The following is a 25,109-nucleotide window of genomic DNA, read 5'->3' on the forward strand; positions in this document are numbered from 1 at the left end:
CTACGTTGTTGCATATCGTACATGTCGTAGGCTATAGACGAAAGCAGCGTAACGCGCAATCTTACCATCTTGATGGCGAATACAACAAAAGTGAAGAAAACTTTTTTTTATCCCTTTTTTGGTGCTTAGCCCTCGATATAATGACAATCTTTATCTTTCCAAAGTATGGGTTCGGAAACAAAGTGATAAAGTGATCGGAAACTACTTGCCAGGTGAATGTGGATAAATTTCCGATGTTCGAAACTTTTATTTTTCAACTAAATGAAAAGTGTGATGAGGCATTGAAAAGTTTCGTCTACTTATAACCCAAGTTTGATCATTGTCTTAACTCGAGTGATTCCACCGATTATTTGGTTTGATGATAGCAGGATATTTTCGGCATGGATTCGTGGCTTCGAAATTGGTTTGATCATGATGACCAAGTAATTCGCGAGGAAGGAAACATTGGCCCGATTGATTCCGTCGAGTTTCGTCTGGTAGGTCTTTCAAATTAGTTGTTGTCAAGCAAGAGCTAAAAGTGGAATCGAATCGATAACTTCTGATTTCAACAGCGGTAGCTGATAGACACGTAGGGTCGAAATCAAACGATTTCACCTTGAATCGCATTCTCTCCAATTCAACATCTTGCAAAACTAATTGGTATTGATTTGTTTTTAGTTACCAAGTCCTGCACATTATCCGAATTCATGGGTGTCGTCAAATCCGTGTTTACATCGTTTTACCATCTCATAGAAATAAAAGTATAATAATATCGATAAACAAATGCTAATAAATGCAAATGATCCGGTCACCCTTGAGAAATAATGTAATCCCAGTGCCGTTTGCTCAAATGTATTGCTATGAAATCTAGTTATATCCAACATGCGGTTTTTTATGTCATATTTTCTTTGAGGCTTGGCTTCCTGATCGGCGTGCTTCGTTTGCCGAACTTAAGATCGTACACCTTCGTTCGCGAGTGTGAGAAAAATCAGTGATAGACTACACGTGTGGGGTTAAATATACTCAGAAATAGAATTTACTGTATGCGTTATGCCTGCAATGACTATTATATGACTAGTGCGGAAAGTGGCCAATTTCCGGGAAGTGTGAAGTTTCTAACATGAATCAGATTTCACCCATCCGCACGTGTAACGCGCACAAATGACAGTCGACATTACAAATGAGGCTAAGGAGTAGCTGTTGAAGAAATACTGTCAAATCTTGGATCAGAAGAAGTTTCATTGATAAGAAAAAAAAAAAAACTTGGTTTGATAGTTGCCATCTCAACCCTCGACCAAAGCGGATTTGGAACACAATTAGGCGATACAGTGATTAATAATTTCCTACAGGATGAAAATAAAAATCCAGTGATGCAATGTAAGATAAATTAATATGCGTTGATCGCGATTTATTAGTGACCCACAAAAGAAAGTATGACAAGTCAGTGAGGGTATATTTATATGCAAATTCGTGAAAAAGCGGGTCTGTTTTAAAGTTACCCCTTCGTCCAAAATTGCTTCGTGGTTTCATGACCTAAATTTTATCATCCCCACATCTTAACAGGCTTAACTTATCACTTATGGCTATTAAGTACAAATTATTGCAGCGAGTTTGGGCGTCAAAACTGATTTCGCCATTAATATACAACACAACCATCCACTGCAAAATGGGAACAGCAATGAGGAAGTATGTTCCTCTGCCCATGAGACGCGCTTCATGTGCTTTTCGCAAGTTTGACAGATGAACAATAAATCAGTGGATCTTATTCCAGTATGAGGAGTAAAGAGTTGATATTATCTTTGATCACAATATAAATTTTGAGACGATAAGCATAAGTCACGTTGTATTACTTTGGTTACAAAGAAAATGAGGTTGAATTTTCTTCGAATCTCGACGCTTTTTGTCAAAAAATTATTTTAGAAATTTCACGAGTCAGCTAATGACATGTCTTTTAAGTTAACCAATTCAAAATCAGATTCACGTGGACATGAAAACGCAGAGGACTATTTTCATGGAAATTCGAGAGAATTTTGTGCTGTGCCAGAATCACTTACATGCTTACTAGTGGAATGAACATGTAAGTGGAATATTCAAGTACGATTTCTGCGGTACAACGTCTCTTTCACGCCACAGCCACGTTAACGTGGACTCTGAACCGACGCAAGATCGACGTTCAGATCCCCTGCAATGCATTGCTTGACGCAGCGTGCTTACAATTTTAACAAGTGACCATAGTCCATCCCAAAATTCCACTAGTAATCTTGAACTACTTTAAAAGAAGAGGCACAGTTTCTTCATGTATCCACAATTTCCACTAACAACGTGTATCTCAGTATTTTTCCCGCCGGATGTTCTCGAGATCGATGGTTCACTGTAATATTTAAATTGGATAATTTGTTTTTTTCGTCTAGTTTAAGTAACCTAATACCTGCCAAGTATCTGGTATTTATGCAGGTATGATACAAGGTAAATACGACACAACGATAAGCTTACACTAATCAACAGCCAACTTCCTAAATGATCCGGAAAACCCGAAGAGGTCGTTCTCGTCGAAAGCTGGACCAGGGCGCAGTCGTTCGTCCGCGAAAACCTTTTCTTGCTCCAAAAACCAGTCCCGCCAATCGTCCACTTTCTTACGCAACAAATCTGTATCACGTAATATTCGGATTAGCTTCACCTTGCCTTTGGGACTCGAATTTTGAAACCGGCATCAGATCTTCGATCGATGTTAAATTGTTACTGCCTCAGTTCGAGGGGAGGAAATCTCATTGAAAGATGAAATTATACTTGCCAGATATCTCTTTCATAGTTGAGTAGCTTCCGCCGTAATCCTTGGGTAGTATTGATTTAGGTACCAACCGATGGAATGATTCCAAATCGCCAACAGCGTGAACGTGCATCTGTAATTCCACAAGGACATGAATAGGTCTGATATGCCTGTTGAGTGTGATTCAGCACGATAAAAGTTCTTCGTAGGTATCCAAGGTGAAAATATTATTCGAACTTGATGCGTGGCTATGAGACTTCGTCCTTTTATATTTCAGAAAAAAGAAAAAAGGTCTTTTCTGATCGGAATTACTGTTGGACGCACTTTGTCCTGCAATTGAAACCCAATTCGTGGGCTTTACATCGTATCGTCTCCATATACCTACCCTAGCAGCGAGCTTAGGTTTCAGCACGGACTTGACCATGGTAACAATGCGATCGACGAAAGGGGGAGCGTTGATGAAGTGAATGCCTCTTATCCTTGTCGCGTAGGCTTCCTGTGATTGAGATAGATCAAAGAAGAATCACTAATCAGCGAGTTACTACAACGGAAGCAACATAAATGGGCGGATGACATTTTCGTGCGAAGGTCTACGTACTTTTGAAAATCACTGTCCACGACTAACTGACTTACCGAAGCTGCTACTTCACACTTTTTGAGAAGGGTGGGGGTGAGCTTCATGACGTGACCCAGACTTATCATCGCAAGATCGTAGACGAATATGTCACCGACACTGCGGTCTTCAACCATCCGGATATCGCCGACCATGAACATGTATCTGTTGAAAGCACAAAGGCACTTGAGTAAAGTCGACCAGTGTTTTGCGATCCTTTCATCACTTTCAAGCTCTGCGGATTGCTGTGATTCGCAGATTAACTTCGTTTCAATAAAATATTAATTCAGCCCCTGCGTGCAACAATAACTTGACTCGAGTCAAGTTTTGGATACTGAACATGAATAAAGTATTTGCTAACCGATGTACAGGTGTTTTAATGAAAACATCAATCTTTTTTTCTGATTTGACACAATTGTCCCAACCTTTGTTATTACAACACCGCCCGTAACATCATAATTTTTATAATGTCAATTAGTTAAATTCTGTAGAATAATAAGCACGAATTGAGTTGTCTTTGCGTACATTGTACTTTTTTTTTTGCATAAAAGAAGGGATATGGTGCAAAAAAATTGTACACCTTTTTTCTGATCAACATATTTTATTTGTATGTTAACCGATTTATTGACAGCTGATCGGATAAGCTTGTTTCAGAAGGTTTCAGTACATTTTTAAACCACTCTCTATTTTATATATTAACAAATTGTAAAGGAATAAATTGTGAGAACACGTCCTTTTTCTTCGGTTCTGAAATTCTTGGTTTCACGTCGTTCGATTCGCAAACAATGTACGTATACTAGTGGAAAAATATTCGAAAAATATAAAAAAACGTTTTTATCATACCGAAACCTAACGTACTTGTCTATGTAGGATCGCGGATTGTAATTACGCATGTGTATAAGCAGCAGCAACTTGATTCGAGTTAAGTTGTTGTTGCACGGAGGGGCTCAAACGCGCTTTGCATATTAATTCGTCAGTCTAACTGCACTTCGTACTTCCTTGTCGATAGAAATACGAGTAATTGCAAGCTTTAATTTGTATCATGACGCTTCATTACGAGTTGACTTCAAGTCAAAGATTCTCAATGTCCCGGCAGAATTACGTACTTGTGAAGCAGCCAGGGATCAAATTTATTAACATCATTAACGGTGGGTTGAAGAATGCAAGTTCTGCAGTTCTCAGGGGTCAGTTTCGGCAGAATCACGTACCGCCTGCAACAAGCGATAATTTCCTTCTAAATCCAAATCACGAAGCGTCACTTTCCAATGATCGTTCATTCTCATCACCTCGTACGTTGATCTACTCACGTTACATCGTGCAAGTCGGTTAGACCAGAATCTCGTGGATCTCTGTTCATGAATAGCTCCGGCACCAGGCGTCGGATCGTGTAATACATGTCCAGTTTCTGCTTTGCCCTCTCCAGGCTCATCTTGCTGCCCAGAATAAGCCATTCGAGTTGCTTCCTCGGCGTATCTGTGAGAGGCAAATAGCAGTGTCTCAATAACGAAGCTTCGCTAGAAACAATTTCAAGTAGCGATCGAAGAAGACAACTTTGATCCGCATGTATTCCGAGTTCGAAAACATTCGTGACTATTAATTCATCGCGAGTCCAACCGCTTGTCAATCAGCCTACCAAACATCGAGTAGGAACTAATTAGGCAACAACTGTCGACCGAACAATTCTGGGAGACTGAATCATCCGACTGCAAATGTGGAATCCCTGCAGAAACTTTATGCGCTGTATATTTAAGTCAGGTAAAATGACAATTATTATGGCTTAACGTTTGTTCAGCTATCGCACGAGAAATTTCAACCGTTACAGAGAATATCAAAGTCAGTTGATACACGTTGAGAAATACTATTGCAGTGCTGTTCGATGCAAGTCTCATTTGGTTCTCTATGAACCCCAAGCCACTGTGCTCGGAATATACCGTCGTACAAAGCAAAGTGCATCTGGAATAATCGCTTGCTTATTTGTTAGTGTGCGAGTTTTAAACGCCGTTATTTGCATTAATTACCACGTGTGTGCTAATTGACGGGCATGGAATGGCCAGTGCGAGATCTTCCTAGATCGCCGTTTATCAGAGTTAGTGATCAATAATAAGAATATTACAAGTCTAGCAGAGACCTGAGAAAAAAGGTAATAATCGACGCGTGTCTTCTGAAGCGTGACATAACGTACAGGCGAGTTCCGCTGCGTTGCTTATAAAATTTTTTTTTTCTCTACGAGGAGCGGTAATTCAGTTCAGCTACGGGGAAAGTACATGACACACTTGTCAGGTACCGTTTAGAATCTTGCGAGACTCGAACCTCTCGAGAGAAATGTATTACAGAAAAATCGAATGGTTAATAATAAATGTGCTACGCGTACTTTTTTAATGGATTCGATATGCTTATTTTCGTATCAATTGTAATTCGCGAATAGCGGTGTAAAATAACTGTCGCGGGCATTAATCACCCAACAAGCTGACAAATCTGTCTTTGTGCGTGTGTGATTGATTGGTTTTTTTTTTATTTTTTTTTCTTTTAACAAAATGACACTCGTATTTTATAAATCATTCTCTTGCTCCGAATCTACAAACTCGAATCTATAAAACCTCCGTCTACAAGTTTGGATTTCATATAAGAAAATTTCATACAGCGAACTACGATTATTCTTTGAAATTCTCTTCATAAGAGAAAATCAGCTGTATCCGTCATTAGTTCTGGAGGTTCGCAAGATTTGACTACGAATAATTATCAAGCGAGAATAACGATTGGCCCACTTGTCGATGAGTCGTCAAACACGGTATTCGATTTTTTTACCGCTATAATCAAATTCGAAGCTTACCGCGGACAATCAAATTCAATAAACTGCAAGCAAATAAGCTAGCCATTTAGCGTCGTTTACATAACGGGCCAGTTTGGCTTTCACCTTATACTACGACTATTTGTAATTGTATTTGACATTACTGAAGTATAAATTTGCATAGTTCCGTCCACAATCACTCAGCTGTCGCAGTTATATTAACAAAAGAAAGCCGAAGAAACAAATTATCCGCGATACTTTTTACCGCAATGAAAAAGAAAGAGTCGGTCGGTCCGTCCGACAAACTTACGCGATGATCTTGAAAACGGTGGTGTAAAAAATTTGACACTGATAGGACTTGGCAGCCAAATGGAAAAGTTTTGAAAGAAGAATTGTGAAAAAAATTGTTTAGTAACCTAAAAATTTATAAATAAATAAATAAATAAATACATAAACTGGAAAAAAACATAATCGTTTATTTATGAAAAGTAGTAAGGAAGAAAAGTATATGTATATGCTTACCGCTGAAACATTTAAAAACGATTTATTTCCGGTAGAACCGGAATAAACGGACCATGGAAATTTTTCATGACCATTATTTTGTTGTAAAATCCGGTTTTAGATTTTTTTATCGAGCCATTTTCAAGATTGTCCCGGGAGTTTGTCGGACAGACGGAAAAATCGACATCCAAACCGATATTTTTCTGAAAACCTGTTTTTCGGATTTCAGAGGTTCAAAAACGTAAAGATTCGTTGAAATTAGAAAAAATGATTTTTTACCGAAACCAATACTTTTCTACATCAACAAAGATGAAGAAAATTAAAAAAGTAAAAAAAAAAAATATTCAGTATCACGAAGATCAGCAATCACGCACTCAATAAAACTAAATCACCGAGCCCAGAACAGGTTCCGAAGATGCGCACATAAATGTGCGAATGAAAATGGAGTCAATTGAACCTGACAAACAGAAAAAAAAAAATGAAGTTGACAAAACGAGACTGCTTATCGTCTTGGACCCACGCATCACGAAATAAACACACCTCATTTTTTGACACGTTGTTATTAATTGGCTCGGAACAAATCAGGTAACGTTAATCGAAACTGACGTAAAGAAATGTGAGACGAAACGTTACTTATGTCAGGCTTACCGTGAGGAAGATGCGGTTGCAATTTCAACCAGTCTTGAAGTTTGTCACAATAATCGAGCAACAATGTTTCACTTCCCCCCATCGCGACGCACAATTCGTCCATCTTACAGACTTCGAGAGTCAGCGACATTTTTACTTGATAACGGCCGAGAAGAAAAATACGAGGAACGCCAATGCGATAGAAGCAGCTTCTGCTCGAGACGCAATCTTCGCGTTGCACTAAATCGGAGTCTTAGTTGAACTTTTGAAATTCAGTCCCACTATCGAGGTTCTGTTACATCGCTTTCGCACCAGCGATGATGGCCTACTACGTCTCTTGGTACCGGTTGAATTCTGCTTCTCTCTGAAACACCATCGCGGCCACTCTAACCGACATCCGACTCCGTTCTTTTGCGGTTTAGGTTTTATTTGAAGAGCTTGTCATACCGGCTCGTGACGCTGCGATCACCGATTTATACTCACGGAATCTGGTTTCGATGCGTGAAACTTGTTTTCAAATATAAATAAGCTAGTCGTCTGAATTTTCATTTTTGTTTTCGTTCTTTAAATACCTAAATTCCAAATTTATACAGCATCTGTGATCCTTTTGTCCCGGACCATCACAAAGATACGTTTTATTTGGAGTCTGGTTTTTATTTCTCCAGGACCCATTTTATAGATTCCGTACATTGAAAATGTTCGGAAATTTACTAGACATTTACTGTACAAAAGTGTAGCCGAATAAAAAATTTCGTGCTTTAAAGTATAAATATATGTTTCTATCTTTATTTATTGACTAAAAATTTACTAAATTTGGAAACTAAATGCTGTTGTAAATTTATTCAGATTTAGAAGACGCAAAAATATACTTGCCCAAGATCTAGTTTTATCTTATCAGATGAATGACAATCTAACACCCAAAACAAGGTGTGACGATGTGATTGATGTGACGGTTTTTACCGTCTATTGTTCGTTGATAAGTGAAGTTTTAGGTTGTTTTGAACAAGTTGCGTGTCTAGACAGACATTTTTGCGGTGCCATAATTATTCGTTTCAATAATGCGAATATTATTTTTCATTATATAATATTATTATTATTATTATTATTATTATTAAAGATATGTCCCGATTCAATGTCCGCAAACAATTCCAGAATAACCGGCAAGTCGAAAGCGCGATAAAACTTCCATCATTAGGAAAAAGATACTTCGCCGCGAACTATGATTGCTGCTTTTCCAACGCGAGCATGAGCTGAGCTTATATATTTGATTGTGAGTGCGTTCGTGTGTCCAGTGCAATAAATGGGGGCGTTTATAGAGTTTGTGCAAACAGTCAGCGTGGCACCGGGACGAAGGAATAAGTAGAGCGAGAAATCGTAAAAATGTTTTATTAAGTGAGAGAAATAACGGTAATGTCGAATCTCGTGACTGCGGTCACATAAAATACGCGATCATCGAAGGATTCATGCCGGTTGGACGCTGATCGTGTAGGTTTACCGCGTGCTTGGATCTCTCATTACTCGATGATCGAGGAAATCATTCTTGGAATTCATTAAATTTAGATTAAAGCTCGCGTTGCAATCGAGTACGAGTCTCTTCGTCGAACTCAACATGTGGATACAGTACAGGTAAACATTTTCATCATTGAATGACGATTTCGTCATCATCGTCGTTTCACCGCTCTCTGTCTGCTTAATTAGTCAAGTTGGTTAAAAGTTTGAATAGAGGAGCCTTTCGGGTATTGATGTATTAATTTCTCGTCTCGAAACGTTGCGTCCTGGATCTTACGTCGCTTGAGGCAAGAGCCTCGTTTCTCCCAATCTAGTTTCGGTGTACGGAAATACAGTGACATGTATATCAGGGAATCCGTACGCGTGTTTCATTCAAACAGAGAACGACCTCCGAGTGATATTTGCCTCGTGTCAGAGTAACATTACGTCAGGCGCAATTGGCGAATGTTGTAGAAATCGATAGCCATAAGCTATCACGAACAATGAACACGAGGGTGGATGGATATCTGTGTACGACATTAGGAGTACAAGAACGAATCGTTAGCGTATAGAATCAGTGAAGCAGTGAGTATCCTATTTTTTTTTTAACCATTTTTAACTATTTTCATTTTTTAACCACAATCAAAAAATATAGTTCTAGGTACAAAATGAAAATTAGTTTCGTAGTTGTTACCGAAAAAGTCTAGTATCCGTTACTATTATTTCTCATTACGATCACTGTTACTATATTTTCCTGTAACTGTTGAGAAAATTTCATGCTTGTGTAACAATAAATTGATGTTAAAAGCCTTGTTCAACTAAAAAAGTAGAGTAAAACGAACAAACTGATTTTGCGTTGCAATTACCAAAAACGGATCGACGATAGCGCAAAATGGTTACGCGTACCTCGTTTTTCGTAATTCCAACAATATTCAAACGGTTTTTTCAACGATGCCTGTATTACTGAATTTTTCTAGTTACTATGAAAAATGAAATTTTTCTCAGTGTATATTCAATATTTGAACGATAATTCTAAACTTTTAATTGAACTTTCGCACATTTGATAATTTATTCATTGTAATTAAACTCGTGATATCCGAATGGTCACTTTCAGTCTAAATTTGTACATTTAATAAATACATTAATTGTTTCTGAATCGTATTTATCCATTCACACTGAATTAAACGTGCTTACTCGATGTCCAGTTTTCGGAAAGATGCCAAAAATCCCAAAAGGCTATTATCATCGATGGCTGGACCGCATTCTGCTCCAGGAACCAGTCACGCCAGTATTCCATTTCTCCTGGCCACGTGACTGTGTGTTATGGAAAAATTTATTCAACATTTTTTAGGTACATTCACAGTTTATAAATTTCAAGGAACAATGACTGTCCAGAAGCATCAGAGCGTTCTTGTTAGAAACATGTTCCGTGAAGCATTGATGAAAACGTGGTTTATAACAATGGAACCTGTACACAATAAATATCGAAAGAATGAACGTGTCATGGTTACGCTCATCGCTGTAAACACGTATCTTGTACAGTGTAATGCGTACGAGTACACGGCCCATTGTATATCGGGCTTTAAATTGTGGTTTGTATTAAATGTCCGTCAGGGGTTTAATGGAAATAACGAGTCAGTTGTTTTTGTCAAAGTGAAATACACCCGCCTGACGTAATCGTAACCGTAGACGTAATCGATCGGTATTAAAGATTTTGATACAAACTTGTAAAGCGATTTCAAGTCACCTGCTAAGTGAACGCGTATTTCGAATGAATGCGAGAAGAATTAGAAATGTGCAAACTTACGTGTGAGACGTGACCAATTATTTAAAAGATGAAATATTCTGCATGGAACGTATATTTATCCGTTGCTACGTATTGTTGAACCTCTTTTATTTTTTATTATAAGTGTGCAATTATTTAGGCCGCCGATATGTCGGGATTCTAACGATCCTGGCCCCGATCGATGGGGTTTTGCGTCACTTAATACCAATAAGATGTTTCGTCCGACCAGTTCAGTCATTTTCAACTCATTAGAATAATTGCATATGAGAATAAATAAAAATGATAATATATGTTCGATATCGGTTCACGGATTTGAATAATTTAGGTTTCAATTGCCGCGGTTTTTTTCCACTTGGAGCCGACAAAATTTAAAACGACGAAAAGAAATAACAATTACGATATCTCGAAAATGGTTAACTAGATTCCAATGATTTTAGTCTCTTTTCCTCTTTTCTGTTAGCTTGAGAAAAAAAAAATAGGTGAACGAAAATAAAAACAGTAAAAAAAAAAAAAACGTTCATGCGTTCTCGGATTAGTAAAATTTTTCGATTGGTTGTTAATCAATTGGACAGTTGATTTTTTTCCTGCAACGTTTATAAGCAGTAAAACTTTTTTCTACGTCTGGCACTCAAGTATCATTTTGTTTCAAAATTGTATTCAATGTATAATTATCGTCTATAATGTATGCTGGCTGTCAGCTTAATTAAGGAAAATGATATTCATAGGTGTAATATAATTTTTTTTCGATTAGTCCCGCCAGCCAAATGGAAAAAAAGTCTCCAGTTTATTGAAATACTGAAGATGCACATAATATCTAAAGTGATTGGTCCTTGAGAAATAAGTTACAGCGTTACATACCGTATATGCATAGGATCGTTCCGCGTCTAGCAAAACTCACTTTATACTGTTACATAACGTTTTACTATATCCCAATTATATAGAGTGAGGTAGAAGTATGGAAGCCCCTAGAAATCTTGCGGAGTTCAGCGAAAAAAAAAATTACCAAGTCCAAATCTTGGCTAACTTTTGATAAAGGATTCAATGGTGACCTTTGATTTGAGCTTGAACCTCATTTCCAAGGTTTCCATTCTGACTTAAACTTTGATTATTCAAATGGGAAGCTCTATTTTTGATGCCAGCATCGGAGGGAGTGGTAAATTTTACGTTCAACTATGTATTAAGGTCTTGGGTCAGCGTAACCTCTACGGGTCAAATAGAGCTCGAAGATATGCTTGGTAACAATAACGCGGATAATTTTGAGGATCCGCATATCAGGCAAAATGTTACACACGGTTTCTATCTAAAATGTGTTAGGTATACTTAGCACTTTAGTCTTTTGATTACTTTGAAGATGTTGTCCTATAATGACATATGACTTCTGAATTATCCGTATACGAATGTTGTTTCATTTGTTACTTTGTTCACAATTTTTTACTCTGTGACAAACGTCGTCTCAAATCAACTCAAATTCTACTATACTGCTTAGTTCTGATTTAACATCGATGCTTCGGATATCGTGGATTTAAAATCCACTGCATCTGTAATTGAAAACAATCGTGGCAAGATATGATTGAAGGTCAGCGATGTCTCACCTTCATTCTAGGAAATCTGAGAACCTGTTCGAGCGAACTTGGTTTGGTCACGTCATGTGATACCAGCTAAAAAAAAGTCAACGAATGCACCATAAAAAAAAGTCGGAGGTTTGCTGACGATCGACAAGGCTTGACGTTTCTATGTACAAAGGACGAAATTAATTCGGACAGTTTTAATAATATTCTTCAATTTTGTACAAATAATCGCTCGTCACTATTGAGTAAAATATCGCTAGAGAAAGTAATTGGCAATTATAAGCAGAAGTTTTGATACACGAGAAATAATTTTGGTCATCTATTTTTTAGGCAATAGGCAATTCCAAGGATCAAAAACCCTTAAAATTCGATAACGTAATTTATGGACGCTCCCTTTCTGTGAATGCGATACTTTTTCTTTATGAGAATTTTTCAAACAATTCAATTTTATCGATTTAAGAACAAATTATAACCCGGTATTTTTGTTATTCTTGACACATGATTCATTCGTGATAAATTTATTTCCTATTATACTTTGAAGAGCTGCAAGTTGTCTGGTTTCCACTGCGCTGCAACGACCTAGGACGACGTGATACCGGAAAATGTTTCGAGTTCATTCAGGGAACACAGTGCATAATATTTCATAATTAAAAAGCTGTTTATTCCTAGTCGACGTCCAGCTTCCGAAAAGATCCGGAGAAGCCGAAAAGTTCGTCGGCATTCATTGGTGGCCCAGGACGAAGTTTTTCGTCAACCACGATCTTATCCTGATCTAGGAACCAGTCACGTTTCTCGTCAACTTTCTGCCTCCACAATTCTGCGTTACGATAAAAAAAGAAATTTTTATAAATTACGCCTTTCGCATATCATGCCTCACACATTACAGCGATTTCGATTTGTTCAATTTGATTAATATTTCATGTGTTGCAGTTCTATATTTCGACAGAAATTCGAAGAGATGAGTGTGCGAAAAGTTTAATTTCACTTTCAAACTCACCATCGAGATGTTCTATGGATAGTTCATCACCACCATAATCTTTGGGTAGAATCGACTTCGGTATTACCTGATATAATGATTCGTAGCTTCCTTTTTGGTGAACGGTAATCTGTGGATGCAAATTCGTGCAGGTTAGTTTGACCGAATTCATCTAATACGTTGAACAATTTTAACGTCCAATAATGCGGAAGAGTCGGCACTAAAAGTATTTTACTTCGTATCTTTTCACCACGAATCTCTTCAATTATATAAAATGATAATTTTTGTAAAACAGTATATAGAAAACACGTTCAGCTTTTATGTTTACATACCCTTGCAGCGAGTTTTGGCTTCAAAGCTTTCTTACCCAGGGCGACCAGAGTGTCTGTCAGGGGTGCCGCGTTGATCAAATGAATCCCTTTAATCTTTTTTGCGTAAGCTTTCTGAAGGTGAAAGAATAAAGATGACTTAGTTGATTTGGTCTCGCGAGAGCCTGAGGGTGAATTCCAGTAGCTGATTGTATCGAAGTGGCGCAATGCCGTAAAGCATTTGGAACGCTTAGAACTTAATGTTGGGAATACTTGCCGTTGCAATTATTTCAAATTTTTTTATCAATGCCGGAGTATATTTAGCGACCAAAGCAAAGGTTATCTTTGATTGATCGTATACGTAAATGCTTCCAAGACTGCGGGCTTCGATGTCCAGCATCAGTATTTCTTCGATCATCAGAGCATACCTGTCGACGTAACGCGTTGGCGAGTTAGCTTGTAGTTTGCCGAAGAATGTTGAAGAAATTTGAAAGAGCGGTAGACCTCGTCATTTACTTTTAGAAAAAAATCAAATCGACTCCGTAAAAATTACTGACGCATGTGACAAAAATACTTGGTGTAAGATTTGAATTTCAAATCGTCAATTCGTCTCGCCAAATTACGTACTTAGCATCATCAGTGGAGGTAAAGTCGGTATAGTCGTCAACGAAGGGTTGAAAAATGCAGACTCTGTACTTTTCTGGTGTCAATTTTGGAAGATAGACGGTACGCCTGAAACAAAAGAGAACAATTTATTTTTGACGAAGAAACCCATCCACATTATAAATAACATACATGAATTGTGCATTGGCGATTCTCGATTAAACGAAAAGGGTTCAGAATTTTGAGTTACAGATTTCTTGCTTTCATTCAACGATGACGACAATCCGGCACAATGGTCGATTCGATAAGTGCAATCTGCTCAAAATCAGAAGCCGGGATTCTTAAGTGGTCACACGAACACCTCGGTGTCCATGTCGCAAAGAACGAGGCGCCTCTGATATGAATCCGCTGGTTCTCGTATTCAACTTCAAATTGACGGACTCCCCCCTTGTATCGCTATCGTTTGGATGCCGATTAACTTTCTCGAGCACTTCTGGTCGTCACCGTGTCTAGAGCTCGACTGAAAATTTGAAAACCAGGCCGCTACCCCCACCTCGCCTCGTTTCTGCCCGATTGTAGCGCCCGACTCCAGTCGCTAATCCAAGAAACTTTTGAGTGACGATACTGGGTCCGTTACTCTTACGCACCTCCCACCTAATTCAACTCAAATCTCTGTCTATAGGTACCGCGACAAAAATATTTTTATTTTTTGATTTTAACTACAGATTTCTTCCTCCGTATTAACGTGAACGTGAATATAAATTTTAGTATTTCTTTTTTTTTCCAAAGGCTTTATTTTAATTAGTTGGTGACACAACTTCTGAGAATTTCTTGAGAATTTCGAAGAAGATTCTTTGCAAAATCACTTTAGATATATATATATATATATATATATATATATATATATATATATAAATAATTCAGCAATTCAGGGCAATGTTTTAGAGTTGAGAGAATTGCAGAAGTTTGAAACAAAATCGGAAATGGCGAAGGTCAGGCGTTGGTTGGGCTCGCATGAAATTCCTTGTATACAGCTATGCTTTTTACTTGAAAAAATAATTGTTTTGGTTCCTACATCATTTTGTGGAAGCGTGTCAGGCCAGAAGCACGCGGATCTCTGTTTGCAAGTACCTCCGGTACCAGCTTCTTCAGGCTGTAGAACATGTCCAGTTTCTGCTTGGCTTGTTCTAAGCTCATCTTCGTACCGAGGATGAAATACTCCAGAATTTGCTTGGGAATATCTTCAAGAAAAATGACAATATTTTATTGATAATACAACATTAAAATCTCTACTCCTATCAATTTTGAGAGAATGCTGTCAACGACTAGGAGATTATAATTGTTTTGTAAGAATGATGATGTACGAAATACGATTTTTTTGATTTTGAAAGGTGGATTCGTGTCGCTGAACTTTTGACTCCTGAATATTTCGAGAAAAATATTGCAGATAATTAATTAGCTTGGAAAAATCAGACAAAATTCTCAAATATCCGGTGTTATTATATGTGAAAATGTTTGAGCCACCACATATAGTAAACTGACTCTTCCTTGTATTTAAAAAAAAAAAAATTTCAAATTCAATTTCAAAAATTATTAACAATGTTTATAATATTATTAAAATATAACACGCATTTATAACTAAGCAATCAAGCAGAAAACATTCAATTCAATAACAATTTTCACGTGCTGTCAGGTTCACTTATGTGAACATGTCGTAAATTTCATCCCTTCGGTCTGATCTATTCCAAGTGACACGTTGATTCATGTATCCACCAAATTTTTGTCTATAGATTATCAGCATTTATCGCTTTGAAAAAAAATGTGACTCATAGTGTTTTTTTTTAGGGTAAATGGTTTGAAACGTCGAAATTTCAAGTTTATTTTTGGATATATTTCTAGATACGTGAAAAAAAAACAAGTTTTTAAAAGGTTAAAATTTTTCCGTAAATGAACAGCATATCCTATTCTTTTGTCACCCATAATTCTTTGACGAGGAAATAATTGCAACAAAAAATAATTTGCATAACTCCTGAATAGTAGAAAGAAATCTGTCTTCAAAATGTACAGTATCTAGTTTTCGGAGAAATGTCTTATAAATATTTTCAACATCACAGAAACATTTTTCTTTCGCCTAATGGTACGATCAAATATTAGTTTACCTTGAGGAAGATGCGGTTGAAACTTAAGCCACTCTTCAAGTCTGTGTCGCAACTCAAGTAATAGTTTTTCACCTCCTTCCGAGGCAGGACACAGTTCTTCGATACTGCATGATTCCATCTTCAACGCCATTTTCAGCAGTTCAGAAATTTCGGGATTCAATAGGGTGAATGTGTTCTTGGATGTTTGCTTCAAGTGGAATATTTCGTTTGTTCTAAACAAGCCATCATAGTCACAGTTTAAGTAAATGACGTTATTGAATAAAATTTTTCTCAAAGGAACAAACTAATTACAATTATTCGTCATATTTCTTGACAATTTACACATCCTTTGAAGTGAACAATAAATTTTTTACTACAACAATGAAAAACGAGGTCGGCAAAATAATCTTCGCTTCAAGATTCGATAACTCATCAAATACAACGAAGATTGTGGCAGAGGCTATGGTCGGGGCTAGTTTTTGTATTACAACTACTACCAGTCAGATTGAACATTTACAGTTTCAAGTTACCGTTGTTGATTAAGGTTTTTTTTTTTTTTTTGTTATTCTATATAAATACCAGTTAGTTAGTTGCAATAAGTAACAAGAAAAGGTGAGTCAAAACGATAAACATTCAATTTTACTAGTAGTAGCTGTAACACAAAACTAGAGTTGATCGAATGAAAATAAATATGGTTTTATAATGAAGGTAGATAGGTATTTAAAAATTAGTAAGCACCTTCCTTGTTACAACACTTTAATGACCAGTGTACTGTAACACTGTAACCTAATTTTTGTTCATAAAAACTGTAGTTACGGAAAAACTAAAAAAATCATATTGCAATAAAACTATTCGTATCTTCAATATTCTTTTAACAAATCTATTATACTAAACCTTGTTTCTAACATAATCAGTTAAAAGTTTTCATGTCACACACAAAAAGTGAATTTTTGTTGACCAGCGTTATGAGAGAAGAAAAAGGACGATTAAAGTCTGAAGGAATTGCATCGTCAATTTGCGGTGATCGAATCATAAGCAAAAAGTAGAATATACTATGCGATACCGGTCATTTGGAGGATTAAGGTCAGTCGTGAAGTTGCTAAATAAACCGGTTTCATACATTGAATCTTTGATGAAGGTCAGACCGAAACGTTCCAAGTTAGGATAATCAATTTTTTATTCTTTACATTCAAGACTTTTTGTTTATGTATACTGTTGTTGGTAATAATTTCTTTCTTTTTTTGTTTTATAAAATTGATTTTACATATTTTCCACCCAATTGTACTTTTTTTCACAACTACTATGATTTTTGAGCAAATGGATAGATGCTAGTAATTTTTCCTCCAAAATCTGCATATTTCCAACGAATTTAAGACGATTTTGAGTTGTAGTGTTTGACCGATCGAAAATCGCCCAACTTAATGAACATGACGTAAAATCAAGCGAAAAAGTGAAAGCAAGATTGTTTCGCCAATTCCTTTTCAAACATTACACAATAAGAATCGTCTTACCGGGTGTGCTTTATTGAAGAACAAGCTCTTTTACAGGTGTAGTAAACCTTTAAATACGATGAATTTCGTTGTTCTCGAGCTGTTTATGTCTGATCACAGAAAAATAGCAATTGTCAACAAAAACTTGTCGCGCATTCAGAAGTCTGTCTAAAAATTAATTATTGATTGCAGAAGAAGTGGAGTCATATATTATTAACAAGTAGATGTCTGTGAAGAGAGGCGTGATTCGATTGAAGAAACGTAGCTACAATAAAATAAATAAAAAATAATTCATAAAATTTTTGATGGTAGAAACAAGATTCTGAAAAACTTTTTATTTGTAATCGTTTGCGGACATCGAATGACTATTTTAGTCTCCATGAACTGCCTGTTTATATTACCAGGATGGCAGGGCAATTATTACAATCTATAATATTGTTTTACGGATTTATTTACATAACCAGGTCCTCATTAATGTTTAAAATTGTATTTACTTTTAAATTAAATCGTGCCTTTCTTCGTCTTGAATGAATAACAGATTTTTTACCACCGTGAATTAAAGACCTTGGCCGCTAGTGATACTCTCAATGTTGGAATGAAATACTGAACTTCGATACTGTCGGTACTTTGTAAGAACTATTTGATTAAAAATTTTGCTATCAGTTCTTGGCGTGATTTGACATGTTTTCGAACAACTTGAGACATGGGAAAAAGTCCGCACATAATGTAAAACTATTCTTCAACATCCGTTCATTCGTTCAAAATTTATAGTACTTGTTACGTCAAGACCATTTGGATAATCTGTAAAATCGGGATTTTGCGAAAAAAAAATTCCAGTAACCGTATATGCAAGGGAGATTTTTTTGTGGAAACATGAGAACGTTGAGATTTTTTGAAATTCATTAAAGAATGATGCGTCTTTTTCAAATCATTCGAATTTTCTCGACTTCTCTGCGCGATTTCATACGAAACTGATCCACAGTGTGCAACATTCTCTATCGATCTTTGATATACGTAAGCTCGTGAATACTAGTTCACTGTTTTTTTCCTAATCCTCAAACTTGTCTGATGGCAAAACCGGTTTCGACACGGCGAGAATTAAAATCAAGCCTCACGACGCAACTCGGATTAATACCGTGATTATTCAGTCATTATCATAGGAATTGATTTTTTGTAAATATTGTTTGTTACTACAGTGCACTTTTGCAGGCTTTGATTTTTTGTAAATATTCTTTGACATAAGTGACCCAGTGAATACTCGATTATTGTTTTCACTCTAATCCTCACAGTTGTCTTATAGCAAAACCGACTTCGAGACGACCATAATTAAAAACAAGTTTCACGATGTAATTCAGATCAATACAATCATTATTTTGTCGTTATCCTTGGCATTGATTTATTGTAAATATTCTACAAAACCACAGTGCAGTTTAAAATGGGTGCGCAAGTTTTTTATCTTCTTCATTGCAATACTTGAAGAATAAATGAAGTTTAGAGAAAAGCAGGTTTCTGGAAATCCGTAAGTTTCGATACAAAATTTGGTTGTTTAAATTGTTACTTTTCAAGTACAGCTTACGATTAGAGTGATGAGTAATAACTCGATTATTTCAAAAATTGAATTTTCGACTAGTCGTTAAATTTGTTTCTTCGCTCCGTACTTTGCTTCAACTCTGTTCCCACATTTTTCCCCATATCCTACACCCTGCGTCCTCTTGTTATCCTTACCTAACTGCCTTCGTGCCCACACCGAGTCAATAGATTGTTTATTGCACTGCTAACTGCACATGGCAACAGCTAAATCGCAACTAGTCAGTCTCCTACGTCCTCTGCCTTAGACACTCACCGCAAAATATGTGAAAAAACATGTTTAGTCCCACAGACAAGCTGCCTCTCCCCTCTTTTCTGCGACGAACCTTCATATTATTATTAAAAGTTATTTATGTAACAAATCACTAACTCTTTTAACATAATGAATGGAACTGCACGCCAGAAGCTCTGCGATTTTGGTTAAATAAACACCTCTAAAGGTTTCAGCACAAACCGTATTATTAGTGATTATTATATTTTTCTTTGGTCGCAAGAATTTCGAGTTTATGTCAACTTTGTTTTGTACTTTACCTCATGTGAAACGTTGATTGTTTTTGCTATTTTCTTATTTTGCTATTATTTTTATTCGCAAGTCAAAACTGCCTTTGTATCAATGTTGTCTTTGTCTACTGTTTATCGTACATCTTTCACTGGAAGACGGAATATTCTTTGGAATTAACTTAAGCCATCACCGTCTGTTATTCTTAAATGAAAACGTAATGTCAAAGTGTAAGTTATTAATGATTTTGAATCGTTATCAACTTGTATACAAGAAAGTTTGATTGGACTTGATAAAAATGTTGTTTCCCTGTGATTTAATGTTGATTTATTCCTCTCTGCAAACCGTGTCTTCGATGATGATACCAATTATACCAAGTGTAAGGGTGAAACTATGGGGTTTATTTTATTTGTGAGTTGATAGGGTGGGCTTGAAATAATAGATTTCTTGTCAGAGATGATCGATACTTTATTAGGCGAGGTTTACAGCACGGGGCCCGTCGTCGAACTCACTCGTCATTTCGCTCGCATTCGTCAAATTCCCTCTCTCTCGTCGTCAGTCGGAGCTAAGGCTCCGACTCATTATCGTTATTCTTCCCAATAATATTTGGTGCTCACACAAGGAGCACGTGATAATACGGTGATTTTACGTCAGATGGGATAATTCCATTATAAGTGTTCCACGCCAACTTTGTAAACGTTCGTTTTCCTTAAACACTTAGGAAAAAAATACCACCTTCCTTCGTTAACAGGTGCTCTAAATTCGAAGGATTTTCCAAATGAAAATCAAAAAGTGACTAAAAGTTCAAATTTAACTTAGTTACTCATTGATTTTCGTATTTATTGTGCTTTTGAATTCATCGAAGACTTTATAATAAATCAAAAAAAAAAGACCGGCCTTATCTTAGACCAGAGTTAACCCGTTGGTTTTCGATTAAGTTCAAAGTAAAAAAAAATCGCTGAAATAAAACAGTAACACATTTTAGGGAGCCTCAATTTTTCTGTCCGCATTCAAAAATTTCTTATTACCATCAATGTCAGAGGCTCGTAAATATATTTCCTTTAATAGTTTGGAATATAAATAAACATTTTGTGCCCGCCAAGTATTTTTTACGGTCAAGCCGCCAGTTACATAAAAATTTCATAGCATGTTAATGGAATAGACAGATTCGATGAGCGCAAAAAGAAGATACTTGAAATGCTGCGACTGGAAAATACTAACGAGAGAAAAATGGTCCTACAGTGAAATTTAAAACTCAAAACTTTGAGCACTCCCGACTTAGCCAAGAATGACTCGTGTATTCTTTTGTTTTTTTGACACACTTCAATAATACAGGTCTATAAAAAAATTAACTTTTTTTTCCTTATCATTACGTATAATTAATATAGATTTGACGCTAATGTTTTTTTTAACAAAACGATATTTTTTCCAACAAATTATAGTCAAAGATTGACGATAGCAACAATATTTATAAGAAAAGCTATAAAGTTATTAACTTTAAGCATTAAAATTGTCCGGAAGTCTATCTGCGGGTATAATTCTAGTTACTTTGTAGTTTTCTTCCTTTTCGGACTTGGCGACATGAAGTCAGATACTATTTAAATAGATGAAATTAGTGTAAACGCAAAAACGAAACGCAACAAATTCTGAATTTTGCACAATGAAAGAAAAAATCATATAATGTAATATATAATACGTGACAGGTAAAAATGGAAAGCAGATATAGATTGGGCAGATTGAAACCTTCATATCTGTCATTTTTTTCTGAAGGTAGGCCTTGGTAAAATTTTTATAGCCCAGCCTTAGAGGACTATTACCTACAGTTAATATACCGCTTAATTTTAGCATCGGTTATTAGACTTGATTCATCTCTGAGTATACAGGTCAAGACTAGTTCATTAATAGCAGTATTCAAATAGGTACGTCTATTTGCGCAATTGTACCACTTATAGGTATTATTATACATGTATTATCCAGGCCTGATCGTTTCCAAGAAACAAGCTGATGCATTTTTTAACCATTAAGATGTGCTCCTGATATTTCAATTTTTAATACTTCAACTGAATATATTCAAATTCAAAGTCCGATATTACAAACATGTTACAATGGTAGTCTTTGGTATTGAGATAGATCGGATGATTTTTTTGAAAAGTGCTCGGCGAAGATAACTGTTTTTAAATTGTTTGTAAATTTTTCAATTTACCGCCGAAGGTATTTGCAGTAAACAAAATAAGCTTAAAGTCATTAGAATCGGATCAAATACACCAGAGTCTGACCACTCTGAACGTCTTCAATTTTTTTTTTTTTTTTGCATAAATGTCTTCCCAAACTATCCAAGAATGTGTCCCTAAAATTTCAGACGCAAATTCGAAATATTTTCGAAGTTACAGAAGAAATAGTGAGCAAGCGTCGAGCAGGTATACGAGCGGTGTTTTGAAGTTTTCAACCAGTTTTTTGAAGAGTCTGCACCAGTTTTTTGAAGTTTTGAACCAGTTTCTTGAAGAGTCTGAAGGGCAACTCTATGGACCAGGAATCGCTGATTAGCATATTAATGCGGTAAGTTCAAGAAAGTTACGATTTTTTATATACGAAAACTTTGACGCACGATTTCTCGGTTTTTCATTTTTACGATTTTTCCTAATTGGCGGGAAAGATAGGGAAAAAACTAAACGTCCTATCGAAACGAGACAAATTACATTGTACTCGGGATTAAATTCTCTTCTAGTTGAACCTAAAAAACCTTAAGAAAGTTAAGATTAACCCACTTTTTAAACAATCTAAAGTGAATTTTTTAATAAAAAAAAATGAATTTTTTTTTAATTTGCGAAAAATTGTTGAATTTTTCACTTTTTGTTGAATTTTCTTGGTTTAACTAGAAGCTATACTATTGAGAAGTAAAAATTTTTTTGGGTTCTTTGTTTCAGATGGATATTGCGACCTTTCCCACCGCACGACAAATGCACACTCGAGACGCCTCGGTGAAATGCTTGTACCAGGCATAATATGACATATATCTTAACGAAAAAATTTAAGAAGACTGCTGAAATATACAACAATAAAACCTGAAAGTTTCGTTTCAATCGGATATTTCTTTCCTTCCCAAAAAAATCCTTGAAAAAATCGATTTTGTGAAGCCTCTAAAGCAGGCTCCCCCCTTAATTACAAAACTTTTCTCAAATTGATGATACCTTACAGTTTGTGTTGCGATTTACTTCGATTTCATTCTATGAATGTTGGATTGTATTTACTATTATTATGAAAGAAAGCATTCCTGGAGATTTTTCGAACGGTTTTCTCTTTTTCTCACTTCTGATCAAGATGATGGGGCCCATCCTTAATCCGGTGGTACGAGTTGGTCTATACTAATGAAATATTACGACATGAAAAATGTTGCACAAACGAGCTCTAATATCTCTTGGGTAGAAAAAAAATGTGCCTCCCGTCAAGTTTTCAAATCGATGCACCAATCCGTGTTGAAAATAGTGTACACCGATTACGATTATGTAGATTACAAGTTGATTAACGATATTGAAAGAAGAAGCACTGTACAGGTATCACCAGAGGATTGCAAAGATTTCGAGTGAGTATAAAGATCGCAAATATTGCAAGAATTACAAAATCATAACGCGATGTGTAAAAAAAAAAATTTACAAGAAAATCATGAGGAATGACAAGGATTACAAAGATAAGATGAAGAATATAGAGAGATAAAAAATGATTGCAAGGGGTTACAAGGATTACAGGTGATTCGAAACGTGAATAATATTGAAGTGTTACAAATTTTATTTTTACAGAAAGATTACAACGGTTTATAATGTAGTTCAGAGATTACAAGGACTGGATGAGATTTCAAGAGACAACAAGGATTATGCAAGATTACGAGGCCTACGTATACGTGATTATGACGGCGATTAAGACCTCGCGGATAACGTATGTCGTCAAGGTTATTTTGGATTAAATAGTTTTCCGAAAATGAATTTATCGTACCACAGTGAGAAAAACTATCAGTTTTGTCCGTTTGCTTGTTCGTTGGTAGTTTGTAACGTGTCGGTTATAGGTGAGTGTTTGATTTAATTCAAATTCAAACTGAATCGGGACTAAATTGTGTTTGTATGTACGCTGCGGAGTTTTTCGACAGAAATTTGTTCTTCGCGTTATCCGTGCCGAACGTGAGGAGATATTTATTTGTTACGGTTTTGCCGCATTTTAGAGGTTGAACTTGGGTGGAATTATTGCTTTTGCTCACTCGCCACTTCTATTCTTCGCATTAATCAAGATCCTTACACGGTATAAAAGAATAAAAGAGCAGATTATAGTTAAGACTACAGGAAGAGATCGACACATCAGGTTTTTTTTTGGTAAGATATACTTTATAAAATGGAGAATTTACTCTGGAAACGGTGAAAACCATTCTGTGAAAAATAAAACCTGTTGCATTATTAGTAAAAAATGGGTCGGGGTTGAAATTTCGAAATTCTGAAATTTTTTGGTGGTGAAAATTGAAGTAAAGAAATCTTACTTTGATGTAACATCAAAGTTTCTAATAGTCCGAAACGCGACGCTCAAAGTTCCGACAATGAGAAAATTTAGAAATCTGCAAAATCAAAATTTCGAATGATCAAAGATTTTCAGTTCTGCGAGATTCTGGATTGGTGAAATTTCACCACCTTGATCTCTCTTTGCCTTCGATTTTCCATATTTTTATTTTCGGCATTCTGGTTGTTCTGATTTTTTACATCCGCTCGTTGACTAAACTACGCTGTGTGGGTATATTTTAATTTTCGGAACTTTACCCTATCGAAACTTTACTTTTCGGAACTTTGCTCTACAGTAACTTGAATTTGTAGAATCTTGCATATCGGAACATTGAGCCGTCGGCTTTCCGACAGTTCGAAACTTTGTAGTTTCATAAAAGTCTGATTTCTTTACTTCAAGTTTCGCCACCAAATAATTCGCAATTAGGCGCTCTCGGAACTTTTCAAATTCGGAACTCCAACCCCGCCTCTAAGAAATATAATTGTAACGGGTATTTCTTTTTCTTCAAAAACCCTAATGGGTCCGTCTTTTCTTTCAGTTCCGAGTACAATCTGCTCTTTTTCTTCTCTCCGTGTGGCTGATCCAGAAAAAGTTGAACTTGAATGGCTCGTTTTGACTTGAATACATACGTCATACGTAAGGTAGATTTTCCTCCGAGTAAGGATGCAGGATGAATAATACACCCGCCTTGAGAAACGCCCCTGAAACGACATAACAGCGTGTATACAGAGACGTTATTAAGCGGCTAAGTTGCACGTGTTTACCATAAGTTGGGCCTCTAGCCTCGGCGAATAGCCCGAACGTCATCTACATATTCATGTTCATATTCCCGTCACACTTTGTTACATGGATGCC

The 25,109-nt window shown here is 36.3% G+C and overlaps 2 protein-coding genes and 2 long non-coding RNA genes across 11 annotated transcripts; 2 read left to right on the forward strand and 2 right to left on the reverse strand.

The window, feature by feature from the left end:
• Nucleotides 1–1,357: 1,357 nt before the first annotated feature.
• Nucleotides 1,358–11,045, reverse strand: LOC124177136 (alpha-tocopherol transfer protein-like). 5 transcript variants are annotated; one of them, XM_046559181.1, is made up of 8 exons: nt 9,958–11,045; nt 4,667–4,832; nt 4,466–4,570; nt 3,380–3,524; nt 3,132–3,242; nt 2,771–2,879; nt 2,473–2,625; nt 1,358–2,350 (listed from the first exon to the last, which is right to left on the reverse strand). In XM_046559181.1, the coding sequence occupies exons 1-7, from the start codon at nt 10,058–10,060 to the stop codon at nt 2,474–2,476; spliced, it is 891 nt and encodes a 296-aa protein (XP_046415137.1). In that variant the 5' UTR covers nt 10,061–11,045; the 3' UTR covers nt 1,358–2,350; nt 2,473. The 5 variants fall into 5 exon arrangements, with proteins under 5 accessions (XP_046415137.1, XP_046415141.1, XP_046415139.1 ...); XM_046559185.1 differs by having other exon boundaries at nt 4,466–4,593; nt 9,958–10,088; XM_046559183.1 differs by lacking the exon at nt 9,958–11,045 and adding an exon at nt 7,297–7,676 and having other exon boundaries at nt 4,466–4,593.
• A 1,254-nt stretch (nt 11,046–12,299) lies between these two features.
• LOC124177134 (alpha-tocopherol transfer protein-like) lies at nt 12,300–19,492 on the reverse strand. 2 transcript variants are annotated; one of them, XM_046559174.1, is made up of 9 exons: nt 19,358–19,464; nt 17,654–17,742; nt 16,164–16,375; nt 15,080–15,245; nt 14,029–14,133; nt 13,679–13,829; nt 13,426–13,536; nt 13,115–13,223; nt 12,300–12,934 (listed from the first exon to the last, which is right to left on the reverse strand). In XM_046559174.1, the coding sequence occupies exons 3-9, from the start codon at nt 16,291–16,293 to the stop codon at nt 12,783–12,785; spliced, it is 924 nt and encodes a 307-aa protein (XP_046415130.1). In that variant the 5' UTR covers nt 16,294–16,375; nt 17,654–17,742; nt 19,358–19,464; the 3' UTR covers nt 12,300–12,782. The 2 variants fall into 2 exon arrangements, with proteins under 2 accessions (XP_046415130.1, XP_046415131.1); XM_046559175.1 differs by lacking the exon at nt 17,654–17,742 and having other exon boundaries at nt 19,358–19,492.
• LOC124177138 lies at nt 17,440–17,904 on the forward strand. The gene is made up of 2 exons (XR_006869532.1): nt 17,440–17,532; nt 17,825–17,904. It is a non-coding gene; the product is annotated as an uncharacterized LOC124177138 (long non-coding RNA).
• Nucleotides 18,783–22,811, forward strand: LOC124177137. Of its 3 annotated transcripts, none has more exons than XR_006869530.1 (3): nt 18,783–19,151; nt 22,078–22,274; nt 22,643–22,811. It is a non-coding gene; the product is annotated as an uncharacterized LOC124177137 (long non-coding RNA). The 3 variants fall into 3 exon arrangements; XR_006869531.1 differs by having other exon boundaries at nt 22,109–22,274; XR_006869529.1 differs by lacking the exon at nt 18,783–19,151 and adding an exon at nt 19,622–19,948.
• The last annotated feature ends 2,298 nt before the right edge of the window (nt 22,812–25,109 follow it).

This window comes from Neodiprion fabricii, chromosome 3, assembly GCF_021155785.1.
Source record: "Neodiprion fabricii isolate iyNeoFabr1 chromosome 3, iyNeoFabr1.1, whole genome shotgun sequence".
NCBI lineage: Eukaryota > Metazoa > Arthropoda > Insecta > Hymenoptera > Diprionidae > Neodiprion > Neodiprion fabricii.